The 21,400-nt window shown below is 37.5% G+C and overlaps 1 protein-coding gene across 1 annotated transcript; it reads right to left on the minus strand.

Moving 5' to 3' along the window:
• Window positions 1-1,638: 1,638 nt before the first annotated feature.
• Window positions 1,639-20,384, minus strand: gmfb (glia maturation factor, beta). The gene is made up of 7 exons (XM_028437601.1): window positions 20,279-20,384; window positions 15,089-15,185; window positions 14,361-14,410; window positions 10,420-10,469; window positions 7,518-7,600; window positions 6,457-6,530; window positions 1,639-5,667 (listed from the first exon to the last, which is right to left on the minus strand). Exons 1-7 carry the CDS (start codon window positions 20,279-20,281, stop codon window positions 5,596-5,598), a joined length of 429 nt encoding a protein of 142 aa, XP_028293402.1. The 5' UTR covers window positions 20,282-20,384; the 3' UTR covers window positions 1,639-5,595.
• Window positions 20,385-21,400: the final 1,016 nt, after the last annotated feature.

Raw genomic sequence — 21,400 nt, forward strand, 5'->3', positions numbered from 1 at the left:
TTCTTCTTTAGGGAGTGCTGGACGACATGTTGTAGTGGCGCCACCTTCTGGAGATGTTATGTATAGTCCTCACTGGTAGATTTGTATTTTTATTAAATTCAAAAATCAATTAAATCAAAAAACTTTTAAGAAAAAAAAATCGATATTTCCAATCAAAGAGAAATTGTGTTCAAATGCAAAGAAAGAAGTATCGAGACCCAAATATTTGCATTTTAACACTTTTCTTTGAAGTAAACTTTTTTTAAATGAAACGTTATATATATATATTCAGAAGCGTCTCACCTGGGCTAAAGACAAAAAGGACTGGACTGCTGTTGAGTGGTCCAAAGTGATGTTCTCTGATGAAAGTACATTTAGTCCTTTGAAGATCAAGGTCCCAGAGTCTGGAGGAAGAGAGGAGAGAGACACAGAATCCACGTTGGTTGAGGTTGAGTGTAAAGTTTCCACAGTCAGTGATGGTTTGGGGTGCCATGTCATGTGCTGGTGTTGGTCCACTGTGTTTCCTTAGGTCCAAGGTCAACGCAGACGTCTACCAGGAAGTTTTAGAGCACTTCATGCTTCCTGCTGCTGACCAACTTTATGGAGATGCAGATTTCATTTTCCAACAGGACTTGTCACCTGCACACAGTGCCAAAGCTACCAGTACCTGGTTTAAGGACCATGGTATCCCTGTTCTTGATTGGCCAGCAAACTCACCTGACCTTAACCCCATAGAACATCTATGAGGTATTGTGAAGAGGAAGATGTGAGACACCAGACCCAACAATGCAGAAGAGCTGAAGGTCACTATCAGAGCATCCTGGGCTCTCATAACACCTGAGCAGAGCCACAGACTGATCCACTCCATGTCACACAGCATTGTTGCTGTAAATCAGGCAAAAAGAGCCTCAACTAATTATTGAGTGATGTACATGATCATAGTTTTCATCTTCATACTTTCAGTTGGCCAACATTTCTACAGATTATTTTTTTTGTAACAGTCTTAAGTAATATTCTAATTTTCTGAGAGGGATTTTCATTAGTCGTCAGTTATAATTATCAACATTAAAATAAACATTTATAATATATCAGTCTGTGTGTAATGAATTAATATAATATACAAGTTTCACTTTTTGAATGAAATTACTGAAATAAATCAACTTTTTCATGATATTCTAATTATATGACCAGCACCTGTATATATACATTTCCACATGTATTTATTGACATATTTCTGCATTTCCACATTTATTTATTAAGGTCGATCTAAATCCACACCTGCTTTATACAATGTTTCATGTGTTGTTGGCATCATTTGTGTGTACGTCTGTTCAGTTCTCCCGTTCTTGTCTCCCATGTTATTTGTGACTGTTTTTCCATGTCTTCTTTAGACGGGTTGATACTGAAATGTTTGTACAGCACTTTGTGGTTTTTACCTGTGAGAAGTAATCTATAAATAAAGATTACTTAATTACTTTTGTTGTCAATTTTTGGATTATTTTGTGTATTTGTATTGGGGGCCGCAAAAAATTTAACAGAGGGCCATATGTGGCCCACGGGCCACCAGTTAAACCAACTGAATATACCTTGTTTCTATGTTTGATACTTTTTTATTTAACACAAAATGAGAGTTGGAACAAACGTGACAGGAATATAATCTGGAGTTCAAAGACTTTCACTTTATTTTGACAAGAACAATAGACAGTTTTATAACAAAGTATGGAAGGACAAATAGAAAATATCACAAGTTCACTTAGTCCTTGAGACAACTAGTTACAGAGGTGTTTTTAGTCAAAAGTCATTGAAATAAGCATTTAAGTCAGAATTAAGAGGACGAGAACTGCAAAGACGCCAAATACACATGTTCACCTGCACATGGAAGAGATCCACAGGACATGAGCAGAAACAAACCATAGAGTAAACCAGTGGACAGCTTTTTACAATCAATCTTTATGTGATAAAAAACAAATAAGCAGAACATTTGTTTGGTGAATACTTCCTACAGAAACACAGGGCGAGACCAGATGTTTATAGACTAATGATTCTTCCCGTTTTTAAAGAGTTCACATGCAAAAACAAACTCATGCAACCAAGCAGAATTCTGTTCAAGACTTATTCACACTTTCACATGACCGTTTGTTACAGTAGCTCTCCACATTTTAGCTGTGGAGAATATAGAAACCACAACATTGTGCATCTTGTGCTAACGATCATTGCTACAGTTTTGAATTAAAGGAGAACTTAAAAAAAGGAAGGCAACCTTTAAATTGTTCAGCAGGTGATCAAGTAGAATAGCAGTTCATAGAGTGAAGTAGAACCAAGGTTGGAAGCTTTTTAGTACTTTAAGATGTCAGAGAAACTTTGGGCTGGAATGTTTTCAGTCAACATGAAAGTGTTTACGTCCCATTATTCCTGTTGGATCAACCCTTTATTGTGGAAATTGCCAAATAAATTGTTCTCGTAAGAGTTTTTTTTTCCTTCCACACCTTGCTTTGTCATGGAACTTCTCCTAAGCCATTAATGCAACACTCATGACACGTATGTCATCTCATAGGGGCAATGTCAAGGATGATTTGTCGACCTTTTGGAGCCAAAATGTCAAGGTCAAGGTCATGATAAGTGTCAAAAAAGTTCAATGCTTACATTTTTTTTAAAAGCTCGTCTCAAGTGGACCAAAGTTGTACAACCTACCAGTAAAAAGATTGGTTGGGGTCAAAGTTCATGACATCACAAAAAAAATATACTTTTTTCCCTATAACTTGGCCACTGGTAGCATTGAACAACATTTCATTTCAATGTGTGACCTTGACCTTCACTAAAGGTCATATTTAAGGTCAAGAACTGCTCAGAAAAGTGAACAAAGTGAGTTCTCAACGATGTCAGGACGTCGAAGCTCAGCCAAAACAAACAAAAAAAAAAAAATACTTTTTTTCCTACAAATTGGTCACAAATTGAGGTACAGTGCTCAGACTGGTACCATTGAACAACATTTCCTTTCAATGTGTGACCTTGACTCAAGGCCATGTTTAAGGTCAAGGTCCGTCTTCTGTTTTTCCTGCATTATTACTTTCAATTTAATAACTAAAAAGAACAAACTTGTCAACCAATCCAGATACAGGTTGTAATTTTTGCCAATTTTTACAATTTTCAGTTGCCAAATACGTATTCGCCTGGCAAATACAGGTCTTGCCTAGTTTTTTTATTCTTATTATTGCGGTTAAATACCACACATTATTAACTTATTGTTCACAAACTCTTTTGGTTACATTATGACAACATTCAAAGTTTGTGATAAAATAACGTGAACATTAAACTAAAACATTCCTCATAAAGCTTAATGTTTTTATTTTTGCTGTAAAAATATTGTGAGTTGATTAAAATGCTTTTCTGACCCATATTCATTTTCTTATGGCTGCCACATGCACATTTCATTTGTGCCCGAGTTTATTTTCAGTATATTACGCACAGGACTTTTCTCCTGCTGCGTAAGAGCTGCCAACCCTTCAGGAATTAGCCACTAATTTCCAGTTAATGAGCAGTGCTGTGTGGTTTTACCCCAGTTTTAGAATATTTGCAGCAGAAAAAAGTTATATCGGGTTTTTTTAGGAAATTATGAGAATATTTTTGCTTCATAATCTCATCAAAATGAAAATAAAAACAAGGTGCAACCATACCAACACTAATGATGGGTGTGGAATCTACATTCAGTAGAGAAGCATCAGAAAGCGTTAACGGGGAAACCAAACCACATGGAAAGACAAACATAACAGCTGTTCCTTTGGCTTTACATCCGACCGAAGCACAACATTCAACAGGAAGAAGAGTAAAAAGATAGAATGCACAACAGTCAACACAGTCACCTTGTAGACTGAATCACCGCCGTGTGCAAAAGGTTCTGTCTGTGTTTGGAATGTTTCAGTAAAAAGAAAATTCTTGTGGTAGAGTGGAATATTTATTTCCTATGATTAGTCTGTTTTTTTTCACATTGGATAAAAAAAGACCAAGTAATGGTTGAATGTCTGCAGAAAAAGCACCACACAAGGACAACGGCTGTAGTCCTGTGAACACTGGAGGGACTAAATTATCATAAAAATGCTCTTGAAGGAAAAAAAGACGTCAGTTGAACGCTTTGTCTGGATTGGAGATGTGATTGTACAGAGTTTTGTTTTTTTTGGCAGAAATACGCTTTTTGAAGACAAGAACAAACCCGTTTACTCTAGAAACACCAGCAATAATAATTACCTTAAAGGGATCCTCCACTCTTTTTACAAGTTTGGCCTAAAATCTTTTAAAATGTACCAAGAAGATATAGCCCAACAAAACACATTATTTTGCACCATATTTATTCAATTGCTTTTAAAAATTGGACATTTAGAGCCTGTTTTCCTCCATCTTGAAATCATGTGATTGATGATGTCACACGGCCCCACTGTCTGTAAATATCCCTTTGTTTTCTATGAGTGAAGCATTGATTTTTTAGATCATTTAGCAGCTTTTTAAATCATTTGGCAGCTTTTTGACTAAAATTACAACTTGTGGTGCTTTTGGTTGCTCTAAAAATGTAAACCTCTTGTTTAAAAAAAGCGTAAAAACAGTAGACAATGAAGAAGAGAAGGAGGACCTTTACTCTTCCTTAAACAGTGCACTGACACGCTCTGGTGGCTAAAGTTAGCAAGTAATCACAGACTGTTGAATGACTCCCACCCTCAGGGTTTGTGTCTCTTCAACAGTCCATGATTACTCTCCAACTTCAGCCATCAGAGCGCGTCAGTCCACTGTTCAAGGGGAAATAAAGGTCCCTTAGGAGAGCTCTTCTTCCCTGTTTCATCGTCTACTACCAAACCACAGAGTTGAAACATCACCCCCCTGCAGTCACAGATTTTTTTTCAAATCACAACTGTTTTTATTCCCCTTCGGTAAACAAAAAGAGGGTGACATCAACATCTTTAACTTTTCCTGTTTTTTTATATCAACTAAAAGCAGCACAAGATCTAAAAAGCTGTTAAATGATCTAAAAAGCTATTAAATGATCTAAAAATCAGGCTGAATGCATCACTCCAATAGAAAACAATGGGATGTTTACAGGCTCAAACTGTAAATTCGTTCTGATATTAAAAGGCAATTAAATGAATATGGTGCTTAATAATGTGTTTTGCTAGACATGGATCTTCCAATGAGAACATTTTAAAAATTTTAGGCTGCAAAATAAGGAAAACGAAGAAATGAAAAAGGTCTAAATAGGGAGGTTAGGAGTTGCAACAAAAGTTAGTTTAAAGAGCTTACATTTTTTTTTAATAAAAACTTTACTAAAATTCAAAAGAAGACAAACAGATGATCAAGATAGAGGAGTGTTAATTCAATACTCAAACACAACTGACACATGGACAGATTGCATTGGGACAAAGGCAGACCTGGATTGAATAGTGTTTCCAGTTTTAAGCAACTATGGGCGACAACGCAGTGTGATCTGTCCGGCCCACACGGACCAATCAGAGCAGAGCCCAAAGTGGGCACAGGCAGTAAACATAAACATTATTTAAATCAGGTCTGAGAAAGAATGCCATTTGTGCAATATGGAGCCTCCTCACATCTTACACTGTGATAAAGGCCACAGGTTTAGCGGAAGAATCCAAGCTTTTCTTTCAGCCATTCCTCCGTCAGATCTTCTGTGTTTCTGATCTCAAAAACCTAAAAGTTACAGAAAAACAAGATTTTAAACATAGGGTACCTGTACTCGTCATGTATTGAAATATAAATACTGTTAATATGTTAAGATTTCATTTATTTATTTATAAACAACTTTTTTCAGGAAATTTACTTTGATCTCGCGAAGCCTTTCGACTTTCAACTAATCGCATTGATGGTTATTTTGCATTTAAAAACTGCATAATATGCTTTTGAAAGAGTAAAAAGAGTTGATAGTTTGTGAAGTCTTGGTCATCTTTGTGTTTTCACTGCCACAGTGTAAATCAGGCCTGTCAAACTTTAGTTCAGGGGCCAAACATGGACATTTGTGACCAATTTTTATTAATCAGGGCAAAGTTTATGGAATAATTTGAGGAAAATTGCAGGATTTGTAGAAAAATTTAAAGTTCTTTTCACAATAAGGGATTAAAAATGGCTGCTATCATGTGATACCATGATGGGGAAATTGTGAGCACCTGCAAATATTGTGGCGTTCCACTGACTTTATGAATTTGGAGGGACTGAGATATTAGCATCTGAATTATTTAGTAACTCACACAATGATTAATGTTTTCTGTCATTTCTACTTTTTCCTATGAGCCACATTTGATGCTGTAAAGGACCGGATTTGGCCCCTGGGCAAAAAAATATGAATATATTTATCCGTTATGTATACAATTCAAACCATTAGTAGTAGAAAAACACAAGTAATAAAAGAAATAGGAGACCGTTAGGATGTCTGTTATTGGTTTCCCAAAAACAAAAACTGTTGCTAATGCTAATGTCACTAACCTTGGTGAGCTCAGCAGTTTGCACCAGCTTGTTTTTGCTTCCAGCGTACATCATCTGCTGCTCTGGTCTGCAACCTGACAATGACAAACAGCACTTACATGTTTTTACTCCCAACTAGTGGTAAATAAGATTATCACCTTCCAATGTGAGACCAAAGACAATCCCTTCTTTGCGGATCATAAAATAATTTTTAACTTTTCCATTTATTTTTACAAAAAATCACTTTATACTATACTTTATACATTGGTATAAAATTTACTTTCATTTGGCAACATCTCAATGTCGTATGAAGAAATGTCTTCATTACATTTCAGATGAAGTATTTGTGCTGAAACTGCAGCTACGTGTTGAAGCTGTGCTCGTTCACATTAAACTACTCTGTGCAGCTCATATGAAGACGTAAAGCCATTAATAGGTAGAAACTCAGCAGAATAATCAAGTTTCAGCATGTTTAGGGCTGTCCCTGATTACTTGCTAACTTCAGCCATCAGAGCATGTCAGCGCACTGTTTAAGGGAGAGTAAAGGTCCCTTAGGGGAGCTGCTTCTACTACTACCAAACCGCAGAGTTGGAACTGTCGCCCCCTGTGATCACAGATTTTTTTTTCCAGGCACAACTGTTTTTATCTTCTTCCGTTAAACATCTTTAACTTGTCCTGGTTTTCTAGATCAACCAAAAGCAGCACAAGTTGTGGTTTTGATTGAAAAAGCTTCAAAATGACCAAAAAAATCAGGCTGAATGTTTCACTCCAATAGAAAACAATGGAATGTTTACAGGCAGTGGGGCCGTGTGACATCATCAATCACCTGATTTCAAAATGGAAAAACACAGGCTCTAAAACTGTAAAGTAGTCCCATTTTTAAAAGGCAATTAGATAAATATGGAGCATAATAATGTGTTTCGTTCAGCATAGATCTTCTAATGAGTACATTTTACAGATTTTAGGCCAAACTTCTAAAAACAGTGGAGGATCCCTTTTAAACATTAGGGGGGATAAGTTCTCTGCTAAGCCCACTTTAAGGCGAGAACCTATAAAGTCGAGTGAGTCGTTAGACATCTTACCCACGGGACTGGAGAAGATGAAGCAGAGAGGGTAGGACACACGTCCATCATCGTGTTGATACTTATAACTGTAGACAATAAACGTTCCTGGTGCTAAGGACACATTTCAACAGAAACAAGTACAACAAGGTCTGAAAGACTATTACACAGTTCAACAAAAATTAACTTTATTCACTACATCAGGGGCCTCATTTATAAACGTAGCGTATGTACAAAAGAAAGCGTACGCCACCTATAAACAACGTTTGGGATTTATAAAAACAAACTTGGCGAGACAATGTGCGCACCTCCACGACAGCTCTGACCCTGCCGTATGCACATAATCAGGAGAAACAGGAAACGCCAACAGGAGAAGGATGGAATTGAAGACAGCTCTGTGAAATTGATACGTTTATGTGAAATAATCAAACATTGCACATTTCACTACACATATCATATATGAAGGACGTATTTGCAAAAACGAAGGAGGAAAAAACAATTATACTGACGCCGCAGGGAGTGCATTAGTGAAAGCGTGCGCGCCTACAAATACAGTTTAACAATAATTAGGGGTGTCACTTAAACGTGTTAATTACAACTAATTGATTACCGAAAAAATTAACACCCTAAAAAAATTAAATTCTTCTTTTTTTTGCACCGCAAGCCGCGCGGTACCTTTCTCCATTGAACACGTTCCCGATATAACCAGAAATACTGATGCACCGGCTACATCGGTAGAAGCTGAGGAGTCTTTGAGCGTTAATTTTAGTGAAAATAAAACACACCGGATGGAAAACTAAAGCCCAGTTGTGTGCAAATTGTGCAAGAAAGAGTTTGTGGATCAGCGGAGGTCTTCTAGCCTCCAGCGGCGCTTTTCCACCTCAATGCTAACTATGTAGCAGCTAGCATGGACAGCAGTCACACGGCCGAGCAGACAGAGTGGCCCATACAATACACACTGGAAGAGATGACAGGGTTCAGAGACAAAATTATTAAATCCATGAGTGACAAATGAACAAAGTCTGTGGATAAACGATTGTAGTGAACAGTCAACCACTCTCTGTGGTAGAGGATGTGGGCGGGGCTACTACTACTACAACTACAAGAAGTGACAAAATTTTGTGATGAACAATGATATTTTTGATGTACTAATTTACAGCACTGTGATTTATGGGTCTGTTTTATTTATTTTATATTATCTGAGGGAGAGAAAAAACAAGTTCGGTGATGTGCCAAATTATAGTCCTACATATGAACCTGATGTTTTATTTCATTTCTATTTTCTATTATTTGGAGATTGATCAATATTTCCCTGATGGTCCAAACTAAAGGTGTGAGCAGAACTTTATACAGAGGAATAGAAATGTTTCAAGTCTGTTAAAAACAATAAATGACTTTATAAAGCCACTTTGTCATACATCATTCTTTCGATCTGCCACAAAAATGTAATTTAAATGAAAATACCTCAAGTTGAAAGTGTTTCTCAGTAATTTTTAGGTGAAATTAAAAAAAAGATTAATTAGATTAATTAATCACAGAGCATAATTAATTAATCGCACAATATTTTCAATCTGTTGACATAATAATAATAATAATAATAATAATAGTAATTAAAATGACACGATCATTGCATAAACTTGCTGATCAATAAGCCTTTTCACACTCTGGAACTGCGCATGTGCAACCTGGGGGGGGGGGGGGGGGGGTCATAGGTCAAGAGGGAAATAATTGTAAACAAGCTCCAACCTAACAGCATTTGTAATGTTCATAGATCTTCAGTGCATAGTGTTTATATTCTTCATATAACACATATATTCAGACTTGAGAGGGGATCAGGGATTTCCACTGATGCCACTTTCAGCCGATCCGAGCACTTTTAAAAACCGGTGTAAGCAGTATCGAAGCAAAGGCAGTCCCCTCACTTCCACACATTCCCCCTGCCATTCACGTGTGTTTGCTTTCAGCTAATCATATAGCTTCTTGCATTTTCTCCACACTTTTAAACCAATTGTAGAGCTACTGATATGTGCGCGCATACGCAGTGTTCAAACAAGAGTGTGGAGAATATGTAAGAAGCTATACGATTGGCTGAAAGCACACACACCTGATTGGCTGATGAATCTGTCAATCACTTTTATCAGCCAATGGTGACGTTTGTTGACCCGCGACGTCAGGGCATTTGTGAAACAGATCGTGTGCATTTGTGATTCTGAAATACAACTGTGAAACAAAGCTTGTGCATTTGTGAAAAACCCTGCAAGAGTTCATTTGTTATGATACTGTTCTGATTCCATACTCTAATGATGCACATATCTGAGCACTTTTGTAAAACCAATGGGAGAAGCAGTTTCAAAGCGAGAGACCTCCCTTGCTCCCACACTCCTTCGCCCAAGCTTTAAGCTTATGATTATGTATTTTCTATATTTATCTTTATTGTTGTTAGTTTCATTTTTTTTACTTGTGTAGTTGTTTTAACAACAATAAAGTATGAGTTTTTGACAAGCGCTTATAAATAAAATGTATTAATGAAATTTCTGAGAGTGAAAAGGACGGTATGAGTTCTCGCTTTGAAAAGGTAAATCTACGAGGTCCACCATTCACTAAGCAGGTCCATGATTATTTTTATTAAGCTATGACTTTAATTCCATTTACTAATTTGAAGGAAGTGCACAAGATGGGTGCTGAGATTTGTTCGATAATTATTTTCAGACTTCAGATTTTGCTGCTGCACCACAAATCCACACTCTCAGATTGAAGTACACGAGGTCAAACATGACGTGAGATCTGATCGTAGCATACACTCACATCAAAACTGATAAAAACCAAAGCTGGTCGTACGCACGTCATACGCTCAGATCTGAACATACGAACGGTTGACAAATGAGGGCCCTGGTCTTTCCTCAAGTCTTCATTTAAAGGATATCTCGGCTGTCTCTCAGGCAGTTCATCCTTTAATTCATCAGGAGAGATATCCTAAAACCAGAAAGATCTGTTAGAATGCAGTAGGTTATTGATTCTTTATAGATGGGGACTGATTTGTCTCAAAAATATTCACAAACAGATCCACGATTTTTACATGTGTTTTTCAAACTTTCATGTGTGTTGTTTCAGATCCACAAATACATCCACGATTTACACACGTGTTTTATCATTTGTATGTATTTATCATGAAGTGTGTTTGTGGATCGGCAGGCGTGTGCATTTATTTTTGAGACAGCAAAAGCACCACCCCTCCACTAGGAGGCAGTAGTGAAGTCTCTGCTGAAGATTAACTCTATTAATCAACACAAAAACAGATATAAGAATATCTAATAATGTCACTGGTATTCACTGCAGTGTCACCAAAATCACTCATTTGTATGAATTTTTATTAGTAATAAAATTGAATAATTTCACTCCAATGTACTGTAGGCTAGTGGAACTCTGTCCAAACATCAAAGGGGTTCTGTTGATTACACTACTACACTTGGTTTTGCAAAAAAATATTTTTGTCCATAATTTTAATGGGTTTTTGATTAAAATAATAAATAATAAAAAATAAACTTTCTGGTTTCAATAATAAATTAAAACTGCATAAAGGGCCCTCGAGGCGACTCCTTCCTATGGGACGCATTCAAAGTCAAACTTAATTCCGTACGGCACGAGGTCTGGTTGCAGAGCGGGGCATCTGTCTCCCGTGAGCGTCTGTGTGATGCCGGTGTAAAATATTGTTTCATTAAATTGTCCTTATGCTCTAAAACAGGGGTTGTCAGAGTGTGGGGTGTGCCTCTGCTGGGGGGTGCCAAAGTTCTTCAGGGGAGGCGTGGCATGCAAAATAAAAAAATAAACCCAAAGAAACTGTGGTAATTTTCTCAGTAAAAGCAGAAGAAGAAAGAGGGAAAGTGTCTGTGACGGCCTGTATCCAGGTATTTCTGAGGCTTTTTGTCTCTTTCTCCTCAGCTCAGATGGTTGACGTGTTGTGTTTATGGTGGGTTTTTTAAAATCTTATATCAATTGAACAAACCAATAAGGAGATTAAATGCTTTTTAGCTGCACTTAAGAAGACAGTAGGTGATCACAGAGGACTTATGTTTAGTAAAATATTCATAGAAATTCAACCATTAGTCCAATCTGGATCGTTCAATCATTGTTGGCAAGCTAATAATTAGGGCTATAAGCATGTAAAATGGTGTGTTTCCTGCACAAAGCAGTGATATAAAATAATACCATTGGCCAAGAACAAACACGTGTGACACAGTATCTGTAAAAAGTTACAGTGGCAGACTTCTTTGTAGACCTTTGGTTGCAGTTTATGAAATGTCAGCCATAAAAACCTGATTACGTAAAGTCTGAGCCTCATTGGACCTTCCTACGATTTTTTATGATTTTTTTTGTGAAAAAAACATCTCATGCTCACAAGCAGGTGACGCTGTGTCTACAGTCAGTTCTTTTTATTGGTGTGTGTTAGTTGTTATAAAGTGATCATTTGTGTGGAGTTTCAGATCAATAAGACCATGTAAATAATAAGGCTGCCAACTCTGGTTGTTCAGTCGACTAAAGTCGATGCCGTCGTGGTCGACCAAGATTTTCATTGGTTGACCAGCAACGGTATCAGTTTCAATACTGTAAAAAAACAAAACAATGCAATGCACTTATATAGGTAATAAGGATTAAATATCATATAATGTATTTAATGCCTAAACATGATTCTATGTCCAGCAAGAGCTGTGTGAGTGCGTGCTGCGCTGCCAAAATAAAAAAGTGTTGCTCTTCAGTCATCACTGTGAAGTGTGTCATCCTCAGAGCAGAGAGGGAACAAATTAGGACAGGCTTGAAACAAGCATCCACTGTTAAATCAATCCTTTTTCTACACAAGAACATGGATTATCCTTATATTAGATAAGTGGATTGTGTAAATAGATCCACTGCTGCCTCTGGTGACGCGGGCACACTGCGCACCTGTGTTTGACGTACGTTTGTTTCCTTGTGCATTGATCTGATGTTGACATTGTTTATTAATAAAAGCAGGCTTACCACTAAAACAAACGTAAATATGTCATCTGTATGTACTTGTACCATAGTCTTGGTCGACCAACCATTTCCTTGGTTGACTACAGCCCTCGTGAATAACAGGTTTTAGTACATTTAGTATTCTTTTCTACGTCTTAATTGATTCTATAAGCCTGTATATTTTGGGATGTCTAGTGCAAATGTGTTTTGAAATTTGAGGTTTTGATACTCTTAACATACATGGCAGGTTTCATCACTTGCAAAAATGTCTAACTACTCCAATTCAGACATTCCGTTTTTTGGCGAATGGCGCTCTGCTACAGGAAGTGCGTTCCCTAAAAACTCACCATCATCCTGACAAACGATCATCCACTTGTCCAGAGCATTTCTGAGCACATTTGGGAAGTGTGTTGAAAAAAGCCAACACAATAAGTAGTAGAATGAAAAAATGGTTTTTCTATCACCACCAGGGGGCGGTAAGACTTTTCGCGTGAATTGTCATTTTGTGCGGAACGCGTTTCCTGTTCTGCAAACAACTTTGGGTTTTAATTGAATGAGTTTCGGCTAAGTAGTTTGAAAATTTCCATTTTTAGAAACAACGGGTCTCCAACTTGTCAAAACATAAATACTATATTTCATGTGGACATTATGAATGCTCTGAGAGGAGTTAGCTTTTAAAGACAGTGTGGTTTGCCCAAAAATTGAGAAAAACTGCTAAATTACCAGGCCATACCAGCCTGTCATTGCCTGATCTCGTTAGATCTCTGAAGCTAAGCAGGTCTGGTCCTGGTTAGTAGTTGGATGAAGACCACTGAGAATTCCAGGTGCCATAGTGGGGTGACAGTCATCACAGTGGTATCTGTCATTGTGTCCTTGGGCAAGGCACTTCACCCACATTGCCTCGTATGAATGTAGTGCGTGAGTGAGTGTTGGTGGTGGTCGGAGGGACCAATAGCGCACTATGGCAGCCTCGCTTCTGTCAGTCTGCCCAAGGGCAGCTGTGGCTACAATAGTAGCTTACCACCACTAAGTGTGGAGTGAAAGAATAATGCCTTAATTCTGTAAAGTGCTTTGAGTGTCTATGATAAAACACAATATAAAATCCAATTCATTATTATTATTATTATATTTAGCCCGCCTGTTGAAATTAGGTTGTAGGTCCAAATTAGTCATGAAATTAGTCCTGAAATTGCATCATAACATTTTTCATCAAACTATACCGTCCTAAGACCGTCATTAAATTGCACCCCCTGGAGGAGCCTCACAGATCAAAGTAAAGTGGAAGTTTAAGAAGAAGAAGAAGAAGAAAAATCTGTACAGAAACAACAGTGCCTCACTTTGGTGCTCGGGCCCTAATTAACACTGAAACCGTTTAAGGTGTCCTATTTTTATTTCCTCCCATTTGTCAGTAGTGCACCGTGGCACACTCAAAACGCAACCGGTGTGGATTACCAGACGGTAGACAGCGGCACAAAACCAGATCACTGCCGTGGCGCAGTAGAGACGTATCCAGTGGAAACCCCCAGTTAGATATTCTTGTGGCATCAGAGACTTCAATACTGCCCCCCAGTGGAGGGGTGGTTGGGCAGCTGTGTGTGGGTATCTAAACGATGATGCGTTACGTTTGTCTCAAAACTAAACGCACAAGCCAGTCGAGCCTCAAACACACTTTGCTCAATCCACAAGTACAATTACAGATTAACACATGATAATTCATGGTAAATACACACACACACTTATGATAAAACACGTGTGTAAGTTGTGGATACATTTTTGGATCTGATTAACACGTGAAAATTGTGGATCTATTTGTGACTATTTTTCTAGACAAATCTTTATATTATTAATATTTATCTGTGCAAATACACAACCTACCTCGTGCTCTTCTTCCAGTGTAACAAGCTGCTTGTCTTTATCAATCTTCACTGAGGAGTACAAAAAAAACAATAAAAAAAAACAATATTGAACCATTTACAGGCATGTCCAGAAACCTGCTACTACTCTCTTTCTGGCCGCCATCTACTCTTAAACATGTTCATAAATGATTCCTTACCCCTTTAGCATCGAAATACTATCTGTAATATGACGTGAATATCTGTTAAAGTCAGGTTTTTCTATTAGCTCTGTCTGCTAACGCATAGCATCTCTTCTTCACTTCGCAGAATAGCTGCATCCCAACTAAACACTGGGTAATCAGCGCCCTCTGCTGGTCCACACAAATATCTGGTGGCTGCAACTGAAGGAGAACAATCATTCTCTCTAAATATTTCCCCAATAATATCATAAATCTTAACATTCACTGCATTTTACAGAGGACTACTAAGAGACCAAGCACCCATACTACTGCTATACTATAAGTTGGTACATTATCAACTGGAAAGAGGTAAACTGATAATGATGCTCAATCTTTTGTCATTATTACCATAGATACCAGATTTCATCTTGTAAATGCATCATGCAAACAAAAACTAGGTGAGAAAATACATCATGCTAAGAAAAGTGCTACAAAATAGACAAAATTTCACGAATATAATGCACCAAAAGCCACCATATAGCATAATTTTTGCTTAATTTTTTGCTTTAAACGAGTTTAAGTGACTCACTAATAATCGCTGCATTGTTGGTCTCCTTCCGGAAACGAAAGGCCTTTAACTTTTTAACCAGGTCTTCATCCACCTCACAGACGACCAGTGATTCACTCTGTAATAAAACGACACATAGAAAAGGCAGCAATCAAATCATTTATAGCAAAGTTATTTATCTGTAATTACAGCTTAGTAAATGTGAACCTTTAAATGACAATACACGTTGGAAAGCATGATCTGCCACAAGCCGCATTATTGATTTAATTTTCCAAACCGTTTACTCCAGTGGTTCTTAACCTTTTTTGGGTCGTGACCCCATTTTTATATCGCATATTTCTGACCCCAGAGAAATTTATTCAATATTTTTATACTGTATTTTATTTTAACTAGATTTATATTTGAGAAAGGGAAAGTTTAGAATATTTTTGTTTGAGTTTGTGTGTGGTCGAGAATAATTAAATAATAGGTAATATATATATTTTTAATCACAAATTTCAGGCGACCCCATTTTAATTCCTGGCGACTGTACATGGGTCACGACCCCAATGATGAAAAACACTGGTTTACAACCTTTTAGTAGGAATTCAAAGTAAGTAGGGATGTCCCGATACAACTTTTTCACTTCATATACGATACCGATATTGCAACCTCACATACTGATCGATACCAATATCGATACGATACGATACAGACCACGAACAGAGCCAGGCATAAAGAGCCCTTCACTGAGTGCACGCTCACATTGAGTGCAGCAGTAAAAAAGAAAAATGTGCCGAGCGCAGCGATAGCACGTACACGCTCATCAGAATCAGCATCAAGGGGCCAGAACTGATGGATGATGCCAGGCCAGATGTTCAGCTGTGATTCTCACAGGGGAAGAGGGTTAGGAGACCCCACTATCAGAGCTGGACCCTCTGAATTGAATTCCATGGGGTGAAGCAATGCAGATGCTAAGTTAGTTATGCTACTGTTAAATTCATTCCATTACAGTCTTTTTGCAAAATAAAAAAACAGAATACATGTAACCTGTTGTTATGCTTTGCTGTTATTCAAAAAAATTTGTTATGTCTTTTTTTTTTAAAATTAAACAAAATTTCTCTATCAGAGATTTTAGATGCTGTCCGATAAAAACCGATATTTGTTTTCTGGCGGATATCGGATATATTTCAAAGGTGTGAGATTAGATCACATCTTCACAAAGACATACATCGTCTGCAAGAATCCACAGAAGATTTTGAAATCTAAAATTAAATCTTTATGAACAGATGGCTGGTGGGAGGATTTCACTGAGCTTCAAGAGATCTTCACAGATTAAATAAAGAGACTGAAGTGTGTGTGCGTCTGTGGCTGAGTCTCTTAAAAAAAAAAAAAAAAGTGAGCAGGCCATGTGCAAAAAACTGCCTTCATATCCTCCTGCAAATAAAGACATTCCACTGAGAAGATGATGGTGTGTAAAATAGGCCGAGCACAGCAACGTAGCAATCAAACTGTCAGGACATGCACAGGAAAATCCAGAGGGAAACTATGTTGAGATGAGTTCCAACACATCAGCCTGAATCGCTACGTCACGTTAGCCTCAGAGCAGCAGGAAATCCAACAGGTCAGCTTCAAAATAAAAGTCCACTCACCTACTCACCTAAAAACTAACCAATATTACAATTATATAATTATTATACAGTTCATAAACATTAACTTCACTGGTATACAGTACCTATCAGTATTTTCCCACTTGGATGATTTACACTTCTGCTGCTTTAATAAATAATTTAAGGTGAAAGAAAATTCACTTTTTCACACAAATTTATTGAAAACATCTGTTTAATGTCAAAACAAAAACGGGAATCTACAAAGAAATGTCAATTAAACAAAAATATTTAATGAAAAATAATTTTTTTGCATAATTATTAACCCCATTTTAAATTGAAAGTTCTAAATCAATAAAGGTCCATCCAGTCGTTACCAAAGCTCACAATGAGGATCACCTGAGTGGTGATTGAGGTATAAAACACCTGTGTCTAGAGGGTCCAGTGACTGGTTGATCATTATTCCTGGCAAACATTACACCATGAAGACAGAAGAACACCCCAAGCAACTCAGGGAAAGGGTTATTAAAGTACAAGATGTACAAACATTTCTAAGACACTGGTTTTCAGTGAGAATGTATGCACAGGTGAAACACAAAGCAGTCAGGTGTGCAGCCAGCGCTGACTACTTTAATAGTTTGAGGAAGAGAGAGAAGTGAAATAAATGAATGATGTGGGAGTAATACAGAAGGGAGTCAGGAAATCATTTGTGACGTGTTTGTGTTCTGACAAAGCGGGTCTGAAAATGGGTGGATGTTTGTTTGTGTGCTGCCTGCGGGAGTGCGTGCGCCTGTTGCCACAACGACAGTCTGTGTGATTGTTGTGTGCTGCTGCTGCCCTGTCATTGATAGAGTTGCTCTGTGACATTTGGTCCTGGTTTGCTTTCTCACATGATTAAAGACCGCACCATGCTTCCTTGAGGCGAACCGAGATCCACATTTTACAGAGGAACACACTTTGCTTTTTTGCTCCGCACCAGACTTCGAGTGAGCTTTCACATATCGCGAAAAGACTGGACTGTTCGAAGAAACGAAGCATGGCGCAAATCAAAGAGGTATGTGTGAAAGCACCCTAACTTACAAGGAATACTGGATTATTAGCTTGCTCAAGAACCCATAGTGTTGTAGATCAAGACTTGAACCTTAAGTGTAACGTAAAACCATGCGTATGCTCCAATTAAAAGGTAGATATAAGTTATAGTGACTTGGATTATTGTGGCTGCTTCTTTTTTATTATTTATGTCATAAATATGTATCAGAGCAGCATTAACATCATCTCAGGGATCAATGGTTTACTGAACCTCAGCAGGTTTATTGATTAAGTTTTGATCAACTTAATCTAAATTATCCTAATGACATAATTCCAGACCGTAATGAGTCGACAAAATTAAATGGACACAATGATGCATCAGTTATTTCACCACTACGGGCCAGAATATTGTAGAGCAGTGGTTCCCAAACTTTTCCCACTCCCACACCCCTTCAGACCTTTAACATGAAGCCATGTACCCCGACTCCTGCACATTTAAAAAAAACAATAATGTAATGTCATATACAATATAGCCCTACAATGAAATGGATCTATCTTGCTGAGGAATAATATATAATTTAAAAAAGAATTATAATCTGTAAGCCCACAAGAAACAAGTTTGGATGAACTACAGCCCGGCCCGTGGAACGTTCTAGCGCCGAATTGCATTTACCACGTTCCCGGAGATTCCGTCAAAAGGGGTAAAATCATAATCTATACTGAATTAACTTTGAAACAATATATCACACGACTCTGTTCGGATGAATTTAGAAATAACCGGAAAAGGGGGTAGGCCCCAGGGCCCCCCTCCCCCTTTCAAAAAGGTCTCCGAGAGGCTCTTGACATCTACTCATAGAATATACATGTCAAATTACAACCCGATTCAACAAGCATTAACGGAGGAGTAGTCATTTGAAAAATGGGGTGGAGTAATGGGCCCCATTCATATATTGGTATGTGTCAAAGATTCAGTATCACCAGCTGTCGCAATGTTTGACTGACAAATAAGTGATAAAACGACTTTAATGAAAATTGCCGAAATAAAGGGCCCCTAATCAAATTGTGCGAGGCATAGTAGTAATCTAATCTACGTTGATTTACCTTTGAAACGATATATCACACTACTATGTTCCCATAAATTTCCAGAAATGGGGGTGGGCACCCGGCCCCATTTCAAAAACAGGGCTCTGAGCGTCTCATCATATTCATTCATAAAGTATTCATACCAAACTGCATTCCGATCTAACGAGAACTAACGAAGGAGTAGTCATTTGAAACAGGTACGTGACAAGTACAGGGTAATAGGCCCCATTTATACATTGGTATGTGAGATGATTCGGTAACACCAACCGTCGTATTATTTGACTCACAAATAAATGAGAAATCACCTTCAGTTTTCTCTTTCTTTTGGGGCCCCAAATTAAAAAAATCGGGCTCCGAGTGTAGATGCGTACACATCCATAGATTATAGCTACCAAATTTCAGCCTGATCCATTCAAAAATAACAGGAGTAGTGATTTTAACTAGTGTATGCAACAAGAACAATAACAAAGTGACAGGCATTGTCATTGGTGTCGACACATTACGCTTATGTAGAAAAGGTCGTGGCAGTGACGAACTGCGCATGCGCACAGGAAGTGCTGGAACAATAGTCAGATTTGTCTGAGGTCCGGGTCCAGAACGACTGACACTTCAAAAAAATATGTAAGAAACCGACAATATCCAAGCAATAAGTGACAGACATCCGTCCCAACAGGATCTTCACTTTAAATTTCCTTAATTCTGTGGCCAATTTATATTTAATTAAGGCAAATTTTAAGTAATAATTTGTGGAAAATAGAAATTTTTTGTAAGAATTTCGATTTTTAACATTATAAATGACTGCCATCGTGTGATATGACTCTATGAGCACCGGGTAAACTTGACTTTCATTCACACACTGGTTCATGTTTTTTCTGTCATATTTACTTTCTCCTGCGGGCCGAATTCAGTACAACTTTATTTATATAGCGCAAAATACAACAAAGTCATCTCAAAGCGCTGAACAAAATATAAAGTCCATAGTAAAAAAGAAGAAAGAACCCAACAAGATCCACATGAAAACAAGCATTTAGCGAGAATGGGAAGAAAAAACTCCCTCTTTTTTATAGAAGAACTCTCCAGCGGAACCAGGTTCAGAGGTGGCAGCCATCCGCTTCGACTGGTTGGGGTTAGTGAACAGAGGGACAAACAGTATAGGATAGAAGGATAGTCCATCCAAGTGTCCCAGACTAGTTGTGCCGTGAGCCATCCGATGCTCTTAAGGGTCGGGTTTGGTCCTCGCGTCTTGAGTTTGACATGTGTGCTACAGCGCGAGAATGTTGGTAACTTTATGTTGAAATCTAGCCCCAGACGGGCTTTGTTCCTGCTCGGTCGACTTGACACAGACACAATGAGCACAGGGTACAACTAATGCTAAGCTAACAGGCTAGCTCCAAACATTCTCCGTTCACACTTTCCCTTCCTACAAACGTTATTTATATTGGTTTACAGCGCACGCGTCGAGCACGAAAAGAGAGACGACAACAGACGGACGGACAGACAGACAGGCTCTTACCATAGCTGTAGAGTTAAGGAATGCAGTGAAGCTACAACTGAGCTCTGAATGACAGCGAAGCTTTTCGTGCTTTTTGTTTTTTCCTACTTCCTGTCAGCCTCCCATGTCATGTGACTGGGCTGACCAATCACATACAGGCATTTAGAAACACTCTATTCTTCCTTACTTAAAACTTTACATTGTACTGTGAGATAAACAGTGTTGGGAGTAACTAGTTATTTTTGTAATATATATTATATTACAAATTATACATTATAAATTATATTACAAATATATCATATATATTACAGTAATATATTCCTTTTCGAAGTAACTCAGTAGTGTAACTCATTACAAAAATGAAAAGTGGTAATAAATTTCTAGTTCTGATTAAAGGAACTCCAGTTACATGCATATTTGCTATGTTTTCTCACTGTTTGCAGTTATTTGAGGAAAAAAAATATGATCATTATAGTTAAATATAACTTGTGGGGAAGGAAAAAAAAGAGCTTTCTGCTCCTGAAACAGCAGAAGTATATGAAACAAAACTTAAACCGATATTATTTGAACAGTGTGATATAATTAGTGTTCTGGACCAAAAGTTACTCAAAGTAGTGTAACTCAGTTACATTTTAAAAAACAGTAATATTGTTCTACAAATATAACACATTTTTATCCCAGTAACTAGTACTATAAATATATTACAAGTTTAGAGTAACTTACTCAACACTGGAGATAAAATAACCACAACTTTTATTTTTTTCTACAACAGAGATTTTATACACTTTAAAAAAAAAGTGGTAACACAAAAATGGACAACTTTGCTCACAGCAGGGTCCATAAAAGTGTGATTGTTTGATCCGAGGACCACATTCATAATAAGAATTCACGGCAACATTTAGAATCTAACCAATCTGAACAGATTTACTGTCACTTATATTATTTCTTGTCATTGTTTTGTGTGTTTTTATTATTGTTTTGTGTATCTTTTTTATTATTGTTTTGTGTATTTTTATTGTTATTTATTTCGTAGATTTTTCCTGCATTTTGCGTGTTTTGGTGTGATTTTGTTTATTTAAAGGAGCATTGGGCTGAATTTGTGAAATAATAAACATACATTTTAAGTCTTTTAATGCTAGTGGG

Source organism: Gouania willdenowi, chromosome 22 (genome assembly GCF_900634775.1).
Source record: "Gouania willdenowi chromosome 22, fGouWil2.1, whole genome shotgun sequence".
NCBI lineage: Eukaryota > Metazoa > Chordata > Actinopteri > Blenniiformes > Gobiesocidae > Gouania > Gouania willdenowi.

What these genes read in the sequence shown, in the direction of transcription:
- gmfb (XM_028437601.1), bottom strand. An exon ending in CTGCCTGAGAGACAGCCGAG is followed by an intron (nt 7,601 to 10,419) that starts ATATCCTTTAAA and finishes AGCACCAGGAAC; the next exon opens with GTTTATTGTCTACAGTTATA. An exon ending in CATCTTCTCCAGTCCCGTGG is followed by an intron (nt 6,531 to 7,517) that starts GTAAGATGTCTA and finishes TGTCATTGTCAG; the next exon opens with GTTGCAGACCAGAGCAGCAG.